At 47.7% G+C, this 17507-nt stretch overlaps 3 protein-coding genes across 4 annotated transcripts; 1 reads left to right on the top strand and 2 right to left on the bottom strand.

The window, feature by feature from the left end:
• Positions 1-15: 15 nt before the first annotated feature.
• LOC117809649 lies at positions 16-2145 on the bottom strand (the record flags this gene model as incomplete). Its single annotated transcript, XM_034679091.1, has 8 exons — positions 1993-2145; positions 1402-1604; positions 1255-1317; positions 1065-1157; positions 881-979; positions 665-788; positions 257-581; positions 16-185 (listed from the first exon to the last, which is right to left on the bottom strand). Coding segments are annotated over exons 1-8 (1081 nt in total), but the record flags the coding sequence as incomplete, so codon positions are not given.
• Positions 2146-4450: 2305 nt separating this feature from the next.
• pomca (proopiomelanocortin a) lies at positions 4451-6010 on the top strand. Its single transcript, XM_034679092.1, has 3 exons — positions 4451-4551; positions 5001-5121; positions 5407-6010. Exons 2-3 carry the CDS (start codon positions 5005-5007, stop codon positions 5929-5931), a joined length of 642 nt encoding a protein of 213 aa, XP_034534983.1. The 5' UTR covers positions 4451-4551; positions 5001-5004; the 3' UTR covers positions 5932-6010.
• A 342-nt stretch (positions 6011-6352) lies between these two features.
• Positions 6353-17315, bottom strand: LOC117809651 (protein EFR3 homolog B-like). 2 transcript variants are annotated; one of them, XM_034679093.1, is made up of 22 exons: positions 16783-17315; positions 14898-14974; positions 11389-11516; positions 11159-11309; positions 10662-10783; positions 10336-10485; positions 10020-10115; positions 9704-9782; positions 9481-9616; positions 9254-9406; positions 9041-9152; positions 8895-8946; positions 8623-8795; positions 8339-8414; positions 7991-8152; positions 7756-7887; positions 7552-7619; positions 7302-7435; positions 7123-7214; positions 6998-7046; positions 6815-6918; positions 6353-6712 (listed from the first exon to the last, which is right to left on the bottom strand). In XM_034679093.1, the coding sequence occupies exons 1-22, from the start codon at positions 17099-17101 to the stop codon at positions 6578-6580; spliced, it is 2700 nt and encodes an 899-aa protein (XP_034534984.1). In that variant the 5' UTR covers positions 17102-17315; the 3' UTR covers positions 6353-6577. The 2 variants fall into 2 exon arrangements, with proteins under 2 accessions (XP_034534984.1, XP_034534985.1); XM_034679094.1 differs by lacking the exon at positions 16783-17315 and adding an exon at positions 15858-16011 and having other exon boundaries at positions 6354-6712.
• Positions 17316-17507: the final 192 nt, after the last annotated feature.

Below are 17507 nucleotides of genomic sequence, written 5' to 3'. Positions count from 1 at the left end.
GTGAGAGCGCCACACGACGACTTACCTGAGAGCGGTAGATGAAACACTTCGCACACTGAGGACACCTGTGAGCCACACGCCGGGAATTATGGGAAATGCTGTGCAGAGCATGAGCTGTGACATCAGAGCCGGATCGATCTGTGTCCTCTGCCGGGTCAGGTCCATCCTCAGGTGAGTCCTTCAGCCTGACAGGAAACAGGACATTGATTAACCTCCGGACGTGTCAGCTGATATCTGACCAATCACAGCGTCTCACCTCTCGTCGTCTCCAGTCCCAGGTGAGACGACGCCCTCGTCAGCGCCGTCTGCTGCGCTCTCATTGGCCTCCTGCTCCTCCACCAGCGACACGGTGTCACTGATCACCGTCTCCTCCAGCTGCTCCACCTCCTCCTGCTCATCCTCCGTCATCACCACCACCTCCACCTTCACCAGCTCCACGTCCAGCTGGAAGGGACTCACCTGGTCAGAGGGGAGGGCCTCTGATTGGACCTCTGAGTGGAGTGGAGGGTCAGGATTGGTCAGTTTGGTGAGGAGGGGGTGGGACCACGCTGAGAGGAGGATGTTCTCAGAGTCCGGACTCACTGAGGGAGAAACAGGAAGATGAATTAAACTAAAGTGAGGGATGGAAACTAAACCTGAGGTTTAGATGTTTGAGTTTTGGAACCTGCAGTCGATTCTTGTCCCGTTCGACAGCTCTGATTGGTCAGTAGCTCCCTCAGCTCCTCCTGGTCCGCCTCCTGCAGACAGTCCTCCATACCACCAGGGGCAGCATCCAGCCAGGAAGCAGCCTGAGGGTGACGATGATAACTTTAACATTCATGATCCCCTCAAGATAAACTGATGCATAGATCTGAAGTCTGATTGGGGGTTTTCTGAGGACCTGTTTGAAATCAGGCACCGGGATCAGCTGCTCGATGCTGGACAAGAAGTCAGAGATGACGGTCTGGAGGGCGGAGTCAAAGCTGTGGCTGAAAACCTCCTGAAACATTAGAGAGAACAAAGCCGTCAGAGACACCAGCTCTCTGCTCCGGGGTGTGGGGGGTCGTTGTAGGTGCAGCTCTGACCTGAAGGAGGCGCTGCCGGTCTGCTGGACTCTGAGTCAGTCTGTCTGTGAGGGCGGAGAGAGACGAACACCAACCGTCCACCTCTTCATCGCTCTGCAGAGAGAACACATACTCCATCAAGACCTCAGAGGAAGACCTGAGGGATGCTTAATAACATGAATCAGAACTCTGAGCTGGGTCTCACCGTTACCTCTGAGAGGACTCTGTCCAGGCGGGCGTGGACGGTCTGAGGGTCGGGGTCACAGAGAGTCACCTGCAGCGGGAGGAGAGAGGACGTCAGTGATATCTGAGAGGGGTCAGGAGTGAGCGGACTAGGTCCAGGTGGAGGTGGACTCACCTTCGCTCTCAGCGCCAGCAGCAGCAGACTCCTCTGTCTGTCCGTCAGCAGCTGAGGGACGGCCTCGGTTACCACAGAAACAAAGTCCTCCAGCATCCCATAATGTTGCACGCTTTGCTGCCGAGCGACCTGCCACATGGCCGCCGTCAGGAGGCGGAGAGGGGGGACGAAGAGGCGCAGGGAGGAGAGGGGGAGGGAGGAGGCTGGGGAGAATAAACACAACACACACTGAGAGTGATTCTGCAGACTCAGGAGGGAGACACAGAGTGAGACAGGTTCCAGTTAGATCACATTCATTCAGACCTATATGACCCCTGTCAGTCACACCTGTGTGACGTCAGCTCAGACAGGTACAGGTCAGAGTTCAGTCTGTTACTAAGAAACCCTCAAACAGGAGCTGGATCCATCATGAGGTCAGGACCAGGAGTGATCACACTGATCACAAGACTGTTCATCATTACACACACACTCTCTGTGCTAGCTACAGGCTGAGCTAACAGGCTAACTCTACTCCTCAGTGATCAGGAGAATAAAAACAAACCTTCAGATTAAATCAGAACAAGTTCATCTATCATCTTCATCAACACTTACCCATGATCCTCTGTCAGTCTGACTCCTCTTCTTCACCTCTGAACTCTACATTAACTCCTGTTAGCAGAGAGAGAGCTAACAGCTAACTACTGTTTACAAGCGAACAAGCGTCGGTCCCTCACTGTAACAGGTCCGTGCGGAATAACCGACCTCAACATTAGTTCCGACTGGATTCATTAACAGAATACTGTGTAAGTCACATTAAAATAAAACAGACACTTTGTACTACTGAACTCAAATACTCAAATAAACCTGAAATAATATAATTAACCTGTATTAATATAAATAAGGTTTCTTCTTGTATTCAGGGACAGAGAGGAGCATCAGCTGATTGAACACTCAGGATTTAAAGAGCTTTTACTTTGAGTACACTGACTTTTGATTCATCATGCCATTACCTCATACATCCTGTGTGTGTGTCTCTCTCTCTGTGTGTGTGTGTGTGTGTGTGTGTGTGTGTGTGTGTGTGTGTGTGTGTGTGTGTGTGTGTAAGTGTGTGTAATGACTTGAATGGAGGTTCAAGGCTGCCTTCTAATGGGTTTATATTTACCTCTCCGCCTCCAGACGCTCCTCAATCTGTTCCATTAGAAAATCAAAACAAAGAGTCCTTCAGGAAAAACGACTTTACTCTGAGAGACAGGAAGCACGCACGCCAAACGCACGCCAAACGCACGCCAAACGCACGCCAAACGCACGCCAAACGCACGCCAAACGCACGCCAAACGCACGCCAAACGCACGCCAAACGCACGCCAAACGCACGCCAAACGCACGCCAAACGCACGCCAAACGCACGCACGCACACAGACCATTAAAGAAGCACCTCAGAGTCTGTAGACCCTTAAAAAAGCACCTCAGAGTCTGTGGACCCTTAAAAAAGCACCTCAGAGTCTGTGGACCCTTAAAGAAGCACCTCAGAGTCTATAGACCATTAAAGAAGCACCTCAGAGTCTGTAGACCCTTAAAAAAGCACCTCAGAGTCTATAGACCCTTAAAAAAGCACCTCAGAGTCTATAGACCCTTAAAGAAGCACCTCAGAGTCTGTAGACCCTTAAAGAAGCACCTCAGAGTCTGTAGACCCTTAAAAAAGCACCTCAGAGTCTGTGGACCCTTAAAGAAGCACCTCAGAGTCTGTAGACCCTTAAAAAAGCACCTCAGAGTCTGTGGACCCTTAAAAAAGCACCTCAGAGTCTGTAGACCCTTAAAGAAGCACCTCAGAGTCTGTAGACCCTTAAAAAAGCACCTCAGAGTCTATAGACCCTTAAAAAAGCACCTCAGAGTCTATAGACCCTTAAAGAAGCACCTCAGAGTCTGTAGACCCTTAAAAAAGCACCTCAGAGTCTGTAGACCCTTAAAGAAGCACCTCAGAGTCTATAGATCCTTAAAAAAGCACCTCAGAGTCTGTGGACCCTTAAAAAAGCACCTCAGAGTCTATAGACCCTTAAAGAAGCACCTCAGAGTCTATAGACCCTTAAAAAAGCACCTCAGAGTCTATAGACCCTTAAAAAAGCACCTCAGAGTCTATAGACCCTTAAAGAAGCACCTCAGAGTCTGTGGACCTTTAAATAAGTACCTCAGAGTCTTTAGACCTGATAGACCATGTTTGTGAACATGAAGCTCTGATGAAACCTCTTACAGAGGACTTGTTAGACCGGCTCAGAGGACGTGGATCAGAGAGGGTCCAGCTGAGTGGAATATTCCTTTCAGCTTCTGAATGAATCGGATCCTCTACAGACCGTTTGCAGTGACGCTGAGGGGTCACACAAAGGGGACGTGCTGCAGCTGCAGGTGTGTGTGTGTGTGTGTGTGTGTGTGTGTGTGTGTGTGTGTGTGTGTGTGTGTAACTGTACACCTTGACCCACAGGTCTGACTCCTGTCCTCTCTCCGATGATGACATGTCAGCTCGGTGCTAATCTGAAAAATCTGCCCTGCTGACATTTAGCAGGATGTGTGAGTGTGTGTGTGAGTGTGTGTGTGTGTGTGTGAGTGTGTGTGTGTGTGTGTGTGTGTGTGTGTGTGTGTGAGTGTGTGTGTGTGTGTGTGTGTGTGTGTGTGTGTGTGTGAGTGTGTGTGTGTGTGTGTGTGTGTGCGTGCGTGTTTAGTGTCTGTCGTATTTTAAACATCTGTTTTTAGTTTCAAACCCAGACGATAAAACTCTTCCTCTTCATGTCTGATGTGTCCAGAGAAGCTGCAAACAAACAAACAAACAAACAAACAAACAAACAAACAAACAAACAAACAAACAAACAAACAAAGAAAGGAGAGAATCTAAAGAACAAACATGAACATCTTTTTAATGAACCAAAATAAAGACTTTTTAATCCTTCCTACAGATACCAGGGTTTACAGCCAAAGTGTTGTCGTGGAAAGAGTGTGTGGGTGTGTGGGGGTGTGTGTGTGTGTGTTTGTGTGTGTGTGTGTGTGTTTGTGTGTGTGTGTCCTTGGCTGACAGAGTATAAAAGTGGTCCGAACATTCAGAGCGACAGACGAGGAGAGAAACGACGGAAATCTCTGACAGACGGCCGAACGAGTGGAAACAAGAGAAGAAGAAGAAGAGACGGTGAGGATCTTTATATCATATATTATATTATTATTTAAATTATTATAATTATTATTATACATTATATTATCTCTGAAATCATTGATACAGATATTAAATCATTCATGGTTTGTTAACTGGTTAAAAACTGTGTTTTTTGGAACAAAGAGAATCAGAGAGAAAAGTGAAGTTATTAAATTTATAAAAGTCACATTTTGATTTGTGTTTATTCTCTTTCTGAAGAACAAACCTGTAAATTAATTTAAATAACAGAGTGAAGTGTTTCTGATGATGGTTGGTGTTCAGGTTTCAAAGATAAATCAACAGTTAGTCAAACGGAGTCGACGAACCTGAAACTCTTCATCCCTCAGTTTCATCTGAAAACTTTCTGTCTGTTAAAGATCAATGAATCATCTTTCCACCGCCTTCTAACCTTTACTTCTGTGATCTCGTCTCTGATTGGCCGACAGGAGAATGTTTCCTGTGTGGCTATTGGTGGCGGTGGTGGCTGTGGGCGGGGCCAGAGGAGACGCAAGTCAGTGCTGGGAGCATCCGAGCTGCCAGGAGCTGAACTCAGAGAGCAGCATGATGGTGAGACGATGAAACACGAGATGATCCCTCTCTGAAGCTCTCACTGCAGGGACGGATCATCAGGTTCAGGGAGATGGTCCCCCTGTGTCCCCCCTCTGTCCCCCATGTGTCCCCCCCCTGTGTCCCCCCTGTGTCCCCCCTGTGTCCCCCCTGTGTCCCCTCTGTGTCCCCACTCTGTCCCCCCTGTGTCCCCCCTGTGTCCCCCCTCACACAAACATCTTAAACTCTCTGTGTCAGGTGTGACAGATCATCTTCCTACCTCTCTCTCTCTCTCTCCTCCTGCAGGACTGCATCCAGCTGTGTCGCTCTGCCCTCACGGCTGAGACGCCCATCATCCCAGGAAACGCCCACCTCCAACCTCCACCTTCCTCCTCCTCCTCCTCCTCCTCCACTTCCTCCTCCCCTCAGACCAAACGCTCGTACTCCATGGAGCACTTCCGCTGGGGGAAGCCCGTCGGCAGAAAACGCCGCCCAGTCAAAGTCTACACCTCCAACGGCGTGGAGGAGGAGTCAGCCGAGGTTTTCCCTGAGGACTTGAAGAGGAGGGACCTGGTCAGTGAGCTGCTGGCGGCGGCAGCGGCGGCGGAGGAAGAGGAGGAGCAGAAGATGCAGGAGGCGATGAAGGAGGAGGAGGAGCGGCTCCTGGAGAAGAAGGACGGCACCTACAAGATGAAGCATTTCCGTTGGAGCGGCCCGCCGGCCAGCAAACGCTACGGAGGCTTCATGAAGAGCTGGGAGGAACGCAGCCAGAGACCTCTGCTCACGCTCTTCAAGACCGTCATCAACAAAGACGCTCAGCAGAGGAAGTGAGCGAGGAAGAGGAGGAGGAGGAGGAGGCGTGTGCTGACTGAGAGCCTGAGTGATGGAGAGACAGACAGAGAGGTTTTATATTCATGATGTATGACGATGACTCTGTAACTCATTAAAACTTAAAGTCTGCAAGCAAGACATGATGCTTCACTCTGTGTCAACACATCCTGAACACACACACACACAGGGTCACACACAGGGTCACACACAGGGTCACACACAGGGTCACACACAGGGTCACACACACAGATCACAAGTTCTAAATATTAAAGTGAGACTGCCCTTCAAAATAAAAGTCCGTCATAGCTCACCTGGAGAGAAGCTGCAGGAGGAGGTCGTCGTGGCGTGGAGCAGGGCGCTCTCAGAGTCAGGAGGAAGTAAGTGAATGAAGCTGACGTACATAAAACACGACGCCGGGATGTCAAAGTGTAATCATTTATTAATATAGCTTTTAATCTGAAGGACGCACAGAGAGGCGGACAGGAAGTGAACAGCAGGTCGTTTCTAAATGACATCATCAAACACAGAAAACTAACATTTAAAATCATCTGAGAGTCCTTTCTTTCTTTCCTATCTCCTTGTCTCCTCTCCTCCCTCCTTATCTCCTCTCCTACCTGGTTACGTCACATGACCTCAGGTCAGAGCGTTAGTACACGCAGAGGTCGGGGAACTTCATCTCGTAGAGCGGCGTGGAGCGCGGCGGGGAGTGACCGGACGGAGACGGGGGAGGACGGATGATGAGATCGAAGACCTCGTTGAGTTTGGACTGAAGCAGAGACGTCTGCAGAGACCAGAACTTTATTTACACACAGACAACAGACAAACAGACACTTTATGAGGTCAGAGGTTAGGGGTCAGAGGTCAGAGGTCAGAGGTCACTCACCCTAGCTCCACAGTGAGCAGCAAGCTCCTCAAACGGAGCCGTCTGAAACTTCTCCATCACCTGAAGCCTCCTCCTCTCCTCCTCCTCCACACTCCCTCGGTCCTCTGATCAAAACAAACACTCGTCATCAGACTGATCAACGCCGCCGCTCCTCTGATCAACGATACGTTAGTGATCGCTTACCGATCGTGTTCTTCAGAGTCTCAAAGGTGATCTGCTCCGTCTGAGGCTTCTACAGAGAGAGAGAGACAGGTGAGCAGACAGACAGACAGACAGGCAGGCAGGGAGACAGAGAGACAGACAGGTACCTGCTGTGTCTCTGAGCTGTTCTGAGGGTTCATGTCCATCTGCAGAGAGATGACGTCTCCAATACTCTTCCTCTTAGAGAGACGATCCTCATCTAACACACACACAAAAATATATAAACATAAAGCTTGTGTTCCTGGTGTAAAGGTGTGTGTGTGTGAGGGTGTGTGTGTGTGTGTACCTGTCAGCTCAGGTGTGTACGGTGTGTTGAAACGTTCATCATGAGCGCTGTAGCTGCTTCCTGTCAGAGCCTCACGGATCTTTGATTGAACGAACAGGAACTCTTCACCAACCTGCAGCTCACCTTCAGGAAGCCTGGGACACACACACACAGACACACACACACAGAGACACACACATATATACAAGTTACTCAGCTTCATCATTTCATTTGATACGATGCTCCATCTCACACCTGACTGTCTGTTTACCTGGGGTTCTCAGAGAACACGTCTTCAGGAAGCAGGTGAGGAGTGTTCTTCTGACGGCTCTCTATCACCTGCAAAGATTGAACTTTATTTAAACTGAGGCACGTCAGCAAACAGAAGTAACGCACGCACGCACGCACGCACGCACGCACGCACGCACGCACGCACGCACGCACGCACGCACGCACGCACGCACGCACGCCTCACCTGTGTGACATGTTGGTGCAGCGGCGGAGGAGGGCCGAGCTGAGACAGCAGCTGGAGGAAGACGGCGCAGAGGGCGTGAACTCCACAGCGGTTAAACACAGACAGACACTCCTGATTGGACAAAGCCAGCTCCTAACCGGCCAATCAGAGGAGAGAGAGAGAGAGATCAGCTGATCAGAGAGAGGATCAATAACATGACGTGTGATTGATGGATCCCAGGAGGAGCTGTGTGAACCTGCAGGGTGAGCACCAGGCGGATCAGGTCCACCAACACCTCCTCATTGGACAGCTCCAAGCTCAGCACGGCCAATAGGATGATGAGGGCCTGGTAGTGGCCCCGCCCACTGCTCTCCTCCTTACAGGTGAGGAAGACGTGCCTGTAGAGACGCTGAGCGTGCTGCACACACACACACACACACACACACACACACACACACACACACACACACACACACACACACACACACACACACACACACACACACACACACGTGTTTGAAATGTTGTTCAGTGAGGGAGAGGAAACAGGAAGTCCCTCAGAGGAGTTTAAGGAGACGAACCCAGGTAAACACTTCCTCCTCACCTTCCTGATGAACAACACGTCCTGCCGAGAGCACCTGTCCTCCTTCAGCTCCAACACGGACACGTCAAACGTCACACTGTGGACGGACACACACACACACACACACACACACACACACACGCTTTAATATTTAATTCTGATTGTCCCTTTAAAGGAGTTCTGTGTGCAGTGACATATGTCTGTCACTAGATGGAGACAAATCTCCTTTAGAATCAATAACTCCTCATACAGGAAATGATCCTGTTTAATGATGAAGGGTGTATTTTGAATACTGATCATGTGACCTGGCGGCGGAGAGTCTGGCGGCGTTGTGGCGTCTGTCGATGAGCGAAGTGAGGATGGAGAGGACGAGGAGGCGGATCTCTGGATCCTCCATCAGAGTGAACGACAGCAGAGGCTCCAGGAAGGACGAGGGCAGAGCCGTCAGCAGGTTACTGCTCTCATAGCGCTCCGACACCTGACGGAGGAGAGACGGGAGAGAGAGGTGAGAGAGGAGAGACAGGTGAAAGGTCAGAGGTCAAAGGACAAACACTTTAACATAAACACAAAGACTCACCTGAAGGAGCGACTTCAACAACATCACCTGGATCATCCTGCTGCCCTCAAACCTGAGAGACACACACACACACACACACACACACACTCGTATGAGTCCCATGGTAAACTCAGCTGATGTAAGCAGGGTCATGAGCTGATCCGTACCCGGCGTTGGGCGACCCTAGAGCGGGGTAGATTCCAGGGACCGGGATCTTGCCCATGATGAACAGCATGACCTCTGACCTCTGGTAGACTGGCAGCGTGTTGGCGAAGGATCCTGAACAGAGACACATACACGTTAAAACATGAAACCCTGACCCCTCATGAGACCATGAGACCCCCTGACCCCTCATGAGACCCCCAGTCCCCGGTCCTGACCGATGGTTTTGATGACGGCGTCCTGCAGCGTCTTCTCCTCGGCCGAGCTGGTTTTGTTCTGTCCGGCGTTGTCGTAGTAACCGGTCAGCTCGTAGTCCACGCTCTGCCTCAGCTGTCTCAGCAGCGTGTTGAAGACCTCCAGGACGGTGGGACCTGCAGAGGAGACACAGTGTGAGGCACGGAGCAGAGGTCAGAGGTCAGAGGTGATGAGCAGGACGCTGACTGACCCACGGAGCCCGTCGCCTCGATGACGGCAGCTTCAGACAGAACCTCTACGATCCCGGCTCGCACCGACGCCGGACTCCTGCTGTTAGCGTCCAGGTGACCCAACAGCTGCTGGATGACCAGGTGAGAGTGCTGAGACTGAGGACGAGACAGAGACAGGTTAGAGGACACAAAGGGAAGGCTCAGAGGACGACAACACACAACAAAGAGAGACAAGTTCCTGACCTGGATGGAGAACATGATGATCTGAAAACACTGGACAGCAAAACTTCGTCCTTCCCAGAGACTGTGACTGTCCAGGTGCCTGAGAGGAGAGGAGGGCGCCTTTACTGAGACGCACAACACTACAACTATAACTACAACTACTGCTAACACTATAACTAACACTACAACTACTGCTAACACTATAACTAACACTACAACTACTGCTAACACTATAACTAACACTACAACTACTGCTAACACTATAACTAACACTACAACTACTGCTAACACTATAACTAACACTCCTTATATCACTGCAGCACAGCGTGTGACTCACATGAGCACGGGTCTGATGGCGTTGTTGATGTGTCCATATGCAGCTCGTCCCAGCAGCTCCCTGAAACACACCTCAGTCTGCTCTGCAGGAGACTCACTACACACACACACACACATGCACGCACGCACGCACACACATACACACACACAGATGCAGACATGTGTAACCATCCTGAGTCGTGTGGACTCTCTTCACAACTTTTAATCTCCAAATATCAAGACACAGAACAAAACCTGCACACGTTACTGATACAGTGTCATGTGTGTGTGTGTGTGTGTGTGTGTGTGTGTGTGTGTGTGTGTGTGTGTGTGTGTACCTGTCGGCCTGTGTGTGCTGCTCCAGGTTGACCAGCAGAGCGGGGACGATCTGCTCCATGTGACGCGGCTCCCAGATGTTCGCCTGCAGCTCGTCGTCCACCGTCTTCCTGACCACGCCCTGCAGACCCCGGATCCCCGACACCCGGATCCTGCACACACACACACGCACATACACGCATGCACACATACACACACAGACAGGCACACACACACGTAAGGTTTTTTAAAGCTAAGCTGCTTTAGAGGAGGTCTAGTCTGCAGGTGAAACACATTAACGCTCAGAGAGGAGAGTGACTCTGAGCTGCAGAGGAGGAAACAGACGGACCTGTTCCTCATCTCAGGCTCTTCGTGTTCGGAGTGACACATCTCACTGAAGCGAGACACGAAGAAGTCGTAGCTGCGATGGTACGACGGCGTGTCCTCCTCGATGTTTGCAAACTTCACAAACTGAACAAAACAAACAGGAAGAGAGAGAAGACGTGAAGAAGAGACGTACAGCTGTTCACCCGACACACGGGTTAATACCAGCAGGAGAGATTAACCTTCATCTGATGACCTCTGAGTGTGTGTGTGTGTGTGTGTGTGTGTGTGTGTGTGTGTGTGTGTGTGTGTGTGTGTGTGTGTGTGTGTTTCAAACACTAACATAAAGCTTAAGGGTTCCATTAATACATGTATGACACGATCTCTGCAGGTCATGAGCACTTTACACACATCTCTGTTTCCTCCTCTGGAAACCTCAGTAACGCTCCATCAGAGCGCTCTGATGTCATGGCGTGGTAGTACTCACAGAGCGCTCTGATGTCATGGCGTGGTCGTACTCACAGAGCTGGTGGCGAGCATGTGCAGGTGAGGTTTGTCGTGCTCGAGCAGCAGACGCAGCGTGCTGAGGAAACTCTCCACCAGCAGGTTGATGCTCTGACAGTGACAGGCCAGCAGCAGCTGCTCCATCGCCTCCATCGCGATACACACGTACCTGCAGGGCGCCACGCTCAGGGTCAATGCGTGTTAATGTGTGTGTGTGTGTGTGTGTGTGTGTGTGTGTGTGTACTGACCCGTAGCGGTGTCGGTTCAGCTCTCGGGTCAGACGCTCCGACAAGTATGCGGCGATACGGTCCAGTTTCTCCGGGGCAGACAGAGCGAAGAACGTCAGCTTCTCCATGTTGGCCTTCACCAGACCCTCCTACACACACACACACACACACACACACACACACACACACACACACACACACAGACACACACACACACACACACACACACACACACACACACACACACACACACACACAGACACACACACTGTAATAAGGACTGATAAAGGACACCCTTAATGACTGTAATAAGGACTGTTAAAAGACACCCTTAATGACTGTAATAAGGACTGTTAAAGGACACCCTTAATGACTGTAATAAGGACTGATAAAGGACACCCTTAATGACTGTAATAAGGACTGATAAAGGACACCCTTAATGACTGTAATAAGGACTGTTAAAGGACACCCTTAATGACTGTAATAAGGACTGATAAAGGACACCCTTAATGACTGTAATAAGGACTGATAAATGACACCCTTAATGACTGTAATAAGGACTGTTAAAAGACACCCTTAATGACTGTAATAAGGACTGATAAAGGACACCCTTAATGACTGTAATAAGGACTGATAAAGGACACCCTTAATGACTGTAATAAGGACTGTTAAAAGACACCCTTAATGACTGTAATAAGGACTGATAAATGACACCCTTAATGACTGTAATAAGGACTGTTAAAAGACACCCTTAATGACTGTAATAAGGACTGATAAATGACACCCTTAATGACTGTAATAAGGACTGTTAAAGGACACCCTTAATGACTGTAATAAGGACTGTTAAAAGACACCCTTAATGACTGTAATAAGGACTGATAAATGACACCCTTAATGACTGTAATAAGGACTGTTAAAGGACACCCTTAATGACTGTAATAAGGACTGTTAAAAGACACCCTTATTGACTGTAATAAGGACTGTTAAAGGACACCCTTAATGACTGTAATAAGGACTGTTAAAGGACACACTTAATGACTGTAATAAGGACTGTTAAAGGACACCCTTAATGACTGTAATAAGGACTGTTAAAGGACACACTTAATGACTGTAATAAGGACTGTTAAAAGACACCCTTAATGACTGTAATAAGGACTGATAAATGACACCCTTAATGACTGTAATAAGGACTGTTAAAGGACACCCTTAATGACTGTAATAAGGACTGTTAAAAGACACCCTTATTGACTGTAATAAGGACTGTTAAAGGACACCCTTAATGACTGTAATAAGGACTGATAAAGGACACCCTTAATGACTGTAATAAGGACTGATAAAGACACCCTTAATGACTGTAATAAGGACTGATAAAAGACACCCTTAATGACTGTAATAAGGACTGTTAAAAGACACCCTTAATGACTGTAATAAGGACTGATAAAGGACACCCTTAATGACTGTTATAAGGACTGTTAAAAGACACCCTTAATGACTGTAATAAGGACTGTTAAAGGACACCCTTAATGACTAATAAGGACTGTTAAAAGACACCCTTAATGACTGTTATAAGGACTGTTAAAAGACACCCTTAATGACTGTTATAAGGACTGTTAAAAGACACCCTTAATGACTGTTATAAGGACTGTTAAAGGACACCCTTAATGACTGTTATAAAGACTGATAAAAGACACACTTAATGACTGTTACAGGACACCCTTAATGACTGTAATAAGGACTGTTAAAGGACACCCTTAATGACTGTAATAAGGACTGATAAAAGACACCCTTAATGACTGTAATAAGGACTGTTAAAAGACACCCTTAATGACTGTAATAAGGACTGATAAAAGACACCCTTAATGACTGTAATAAGGACTGATAAAAGACACCCTTAATGACTGTAATAAGGACTGTTAAAAGACACCCTTAATGACTGTATAAGGACTGATAAAAGACACCCTTAATGACTGTAATAAGGACTGTTAAAGGACACCCTTAATGACTGTAATAAGGACTGTTAAAAGACACCCTTAATGACTGTAATAAGGACTGTTAAAGGACACCCTTAATGACTGTAATAAGGACTGTTAAAAGACACCCTTAATGACTGTAATAAGGACTGTTAAAAGACACCCTTAATGACTGTAATAAGGACTGATAAAAGACACCCTTAATGACTGTTATAAGGACTGTTAAAGGACAACCTTAATGACTGTAATAAGGACTGTTAAAGGACACCCTTAATGACTGTAATAAGGACTGATAAAAGACACCCTTAATGACTGTAATAAGGACTGTTAAAAGACACACTTAATGACTGTAATAAGGACTGATAAAAGACACCCTTAATGACTGTTATAAGGACTGATAAAAGACACCCTTAATGACTGTAATAAGGACTGATAAAAGACACACTTAATGACTGTAATAAGGACTGATAAAAGACACCCTTAATGACTGTAATAAGGACTGATAAAAGACACACTTAATGACTGTAATAAGGACTGTTAAAAGACACCCTTAATGACTGTAATAAGGACTGATAAAAGACACACTTAATGACTGTAATAAGGACTGATAAAAGACACCCTTAATGACTGTAATAAGGACTGTTAAAAGACACCCTTAATGACTGTAATAAGGACTGATAAAAGACACACTTAATGACTGTAATAAGGACTGATAAAAGACACCCTTAATGACTGTAATAAGGACTGATAAAAGACACACTTAATGACTGTAATAAGGACTGTTAAAAGACACCCTTAATGACTGTAATAAGGACTGATAAAAGACACCCTTAATGACTGTAATAAGGACTGATAAAAGACACCCTTAATGACTGTTATAAGGACTGTTAAAGGACACCCTTAATGACTGTAATAAGGACTGATAAAAGACACACTTAATGACTGTAATAAGGACTGATAAAAGACACCCTTAATGACTGTAATAAGGACTGTTAAAGGACACCCTTAATGACTGTTATAAGGACTGTTAAAGGACACCCTTAATGACTGTAATAAGGACTGATAAAAGACACACTTAATGACTGTAATAAGGACTGTTAAAAGACACCCTTAATGACTGTAATAAGGACTGATAAAGGACACCCTTAATGACTGTTATAAGGACTGTTAAAGGACACCCTTAATGACTGTAATAAGGACTGATAAAGGACACCCTTAATGACTGTAATAAGGACTGTTAAAGGACACCCTTAATGACTGTTATAAGGACTGTTAAAGGACACCCTTAATGACTGTAATAAGGACTGATAAAGGACACCCTTAATGACTGTAATAAGGACTGATAAAAGACACCCTTACTGACACACACACACACACACACACACACAGACACACACACACACACACACACACACACACACACACACACACACACACACACACACAGTTGAGCTCCTCTATAGTTTTTTTAAAGTCTTCATCACATCAAACAGTTCATTGAAAATCCTCTAATGAAATGAGACAGCAGCAGAGTGTGTGTGTGTGTGTGTGAGTGTGTACCTCCGGGTCTTCTGGGAAAATGTTATCAACCAGGCGTTTGTAGCGAGGCCGCAGCGCCCAGCAGCATCCACACAGTCCTGCAGAGAGAGAGAGAGAGAGAGAGAGAGAGAGAGAGAGAGAGAGAGAGAGAGAGAGAGAGAGAGAGAGAGAGAGAGAGAGAGAGAGAGAGAGAGAGAGAGAGAGTTCAGTACAGTGGGACGTCCTGTAGGGGGCAGCATTGAGCTTCTTCCCTCCGTCCCTCTGCGAGCAGCGTTAGAGGTTTTTGGGGATTAAAGGAGACAAGAAACGGACCAATGGTGACCCGCCAGCTCATCACCCTGATCACTACAATACAGCAGAGACCCGGCGTCTTAATCCTGCAGGGCTTTGTTACATAATGTGTTTATATTGTTGGGTTTTAGTCCACATCAAGGACGCAGGTTCAATCCCCACACTGACTGTAAACACACACACTGAGCCACTGAGCCGCTGAGCAAGACACACCTGAGACCAGCAGGGAGGAGAGACTCCTTACAGCTGGAGGATCAACTGTTAACAAATTTACAGATGTGGAGCATCAAGTCCTTAGAGACCCTACAGACCTCATGCACTCAAGACCTCATGCATCAGGTCTTCAGGTGCATCAAACAGGTCTCACTTCAGACCTGGTCCTGGTGTCATCCTAGTGAATCAGTTTGGACTTGTTGCATCATGAAGTAGTTTTAGTAGTAGTCAGAGGGATTATAATAATAACAGACATGTTTACATAAATCTGACCTCAGATCAGCTGTTTGCATGCTAACACTAGCTCCCCTGTGACAGAGGCGAGTCTGATCCCTCATTGATCCAGCATCAGAGGGACACATAAACCCCCTGAAACCCCCTCCTCCTCTGAACCCAGTTAAAAACCCTGAGTCTGTCCTCCGACATCAAACCGTGAAGAGTTCATCTTAAAGCTTCAAAGAAAGAAAAGTCTCTCACCGTACATGAAGACGAGTCTGCAGCTCACATCCACACTGTCACCTCCACCACACACACACACTCACACTTACACACACACACACACACTCATGGTTAATCCTCTGCACACCACTGAGCCCACCTCCTCTCACTCACCGTGAGCTCACGTTCACACACTGATGATGACATGTTGGAGGACGATGCAGGATTCATGTTTTGATTTAAACTCTGTTTGTGTTTGTTTGTTTCAGATTTAATATTCTCACCAGCTTTAACCCTGAAATACTCCTCTGTGTGTGTGTGTGTCTTTCTCTGTGTGTGTGTGTGTGTCTCTGTGTGTGTGTGTGTGTGTGTGTGTGTGTGTGTCTCTGTGTGTGTGTGTGTGTGATCCGGGCCATGTGCAGCAGCTCAGCTCTATAATCTGCTCTGGATTTATTTATCATTCCAGCAGGAACAGAAAGAGGAAACATCAGAGACCTGCAGAGCCGCCGAGGCTCAAATCTCTGTAAGCGGAGTGAAAACACTCGCCGCCTGCAGGACGACGGCGAGGAGGAGGAAGACTGCATCGACTACACGCCATGTTTGTTTCTTTAGGTTTCAAACAGGCCAGGAGGGAACGTGACGGACGTTTAATCTTTAAATACGTGATAATGAAAGTGATCTGCTCTCAGCCTCCGACTGAAAAAGATCAAACTGAAAACATCCCTCTGGATTCTCTTAATCTCTTAATCTGAGAGTAATCAGAAGATTAATGGAGCATAAATAAATGTTGGTAGCAGCTGTACCTGACTTTATTTCAGTGTAATGTTAAATCATCTTAATGTTAAAGCAGCTTCAGTCTATCATTCATTAATATTAAAGCTTCAGCTGAGACTTGGCATCATGTTTCAGGATGTTAAACTCAAACTCTGATATTTAGGATCTTTAAACAGAGTCAGAGTGGTACCTCCTGGAGTCTGGTGGTCCAGCACGGAGCAGCAGTCCTGCAGCAGCCTCCGAGGAGCCTGGGACACGGACGACATGGCCACAGACCTGGGCAGAGACATGCCTCTGGGCAGACTGGGCATGCTGGGAAGACTGGGCACGGTCAGGCCTCGGGGCAGGCTGGGTAAACTGGGAGCAGTGAGGCCTCTGGGTAGACTGGGCATGCTGGGTAGACCGGGCATGCTGGGCAGACTGGGCATGGTGAAGCCTCGCGGTAAACTGGGCAGACTGGGAGGGCTGACGCCGCTGAACAAGGACGGCATGGTGATCCCCCGCTGCATGCTGGGACACCTGGGAGTCTCCGGTGTCTCCGTGGTGACAGAAGGATGGAGAGATGATGATGGTGGTGGTGGAGTCGACCTGATGGAGAGGAGTGAAGGAGTGAAGGAGTGAAGGAGCAGAAACCAGGATTAGATTGAGAAACCGTTCCTCAGCTCCTGCCTCCAAACATTCCTCTGAGGGTTAACCCCTTCAGGTCTGACCCTGCAGGTGGACTCAGACTCTGATGAGGTCTCCTGGAGTCTTCTGGAGTCTCCATCGTTCACCTGAGAGCTGAGTGAGAGGTGTGCATCCTGACACAGAGGAACAGCTCGAGCAGAGAGATCAACTTCTTACTACGACAGATAAAAACCCTCTGAGTTCGTGAACCTTTAAGCAGAAAGTTTGACTCTGCAGCTGAAGTTAAAT

Source organism: Notolabrus celidotus, unplaced genomic scaffold, assembly GCF_009762535.1.
Source record: "Notolabrus celidotus isolate fNotCel1 unplaced genomic scaffold, fNotCel1.pri scaffold_319_arrow_ctg1, whole genome shotgun sequence".
NCBI lineage: Eukaryota > Metazoa > Chordata > Actinopteri > Labriformes > Labridae > Notolabrus > Notolabrus celidotus.
Note: the sequence above shows the minus strand (reverse complement) of the source record. Positions and strands in the feature narration are given on the sequence as shown.

Bases quoted from the DNA above. Each gene is read 5' to 3' on its own strand.
- pomca (XM_034679092.1), top strand. From the start codon at position 5,005: ATGTTTCCTGTGTGGCTATTGGTGGCGGTGGTGGCTGTGGGCGGGGCC. The intron at 5,122-5,406 runs GTGAGACGATGA...CTCCTCCTGCAG, and splicing joins ACTCAGAGAGCAGCATGATG to GACTGCATCCAGCTGTGTCG.
- LOC117809651 (XM_034679093.1), bottom strand. From the start codon at position 17,101: ATGCAGCGGGGGATCACCATGCCGTCCTTGTTCAGCGGCGTCAGCCCT. The intron at 8,947-9,040 runs GTACGGATCAGC...TGTGTCTCTCAG, and splicing joins CTAGGGTCGCCCAACGCCGG to GTTTGAGGGCAGCAGGATGA. The intron at 6,713-6,814 runs GTGAGTGACCTC...TGGTCTCTGCAG, and splicing joins CTGCTCACTGTGGAGCTAGG to ACGTCTCTGCTTCAGTCCAA.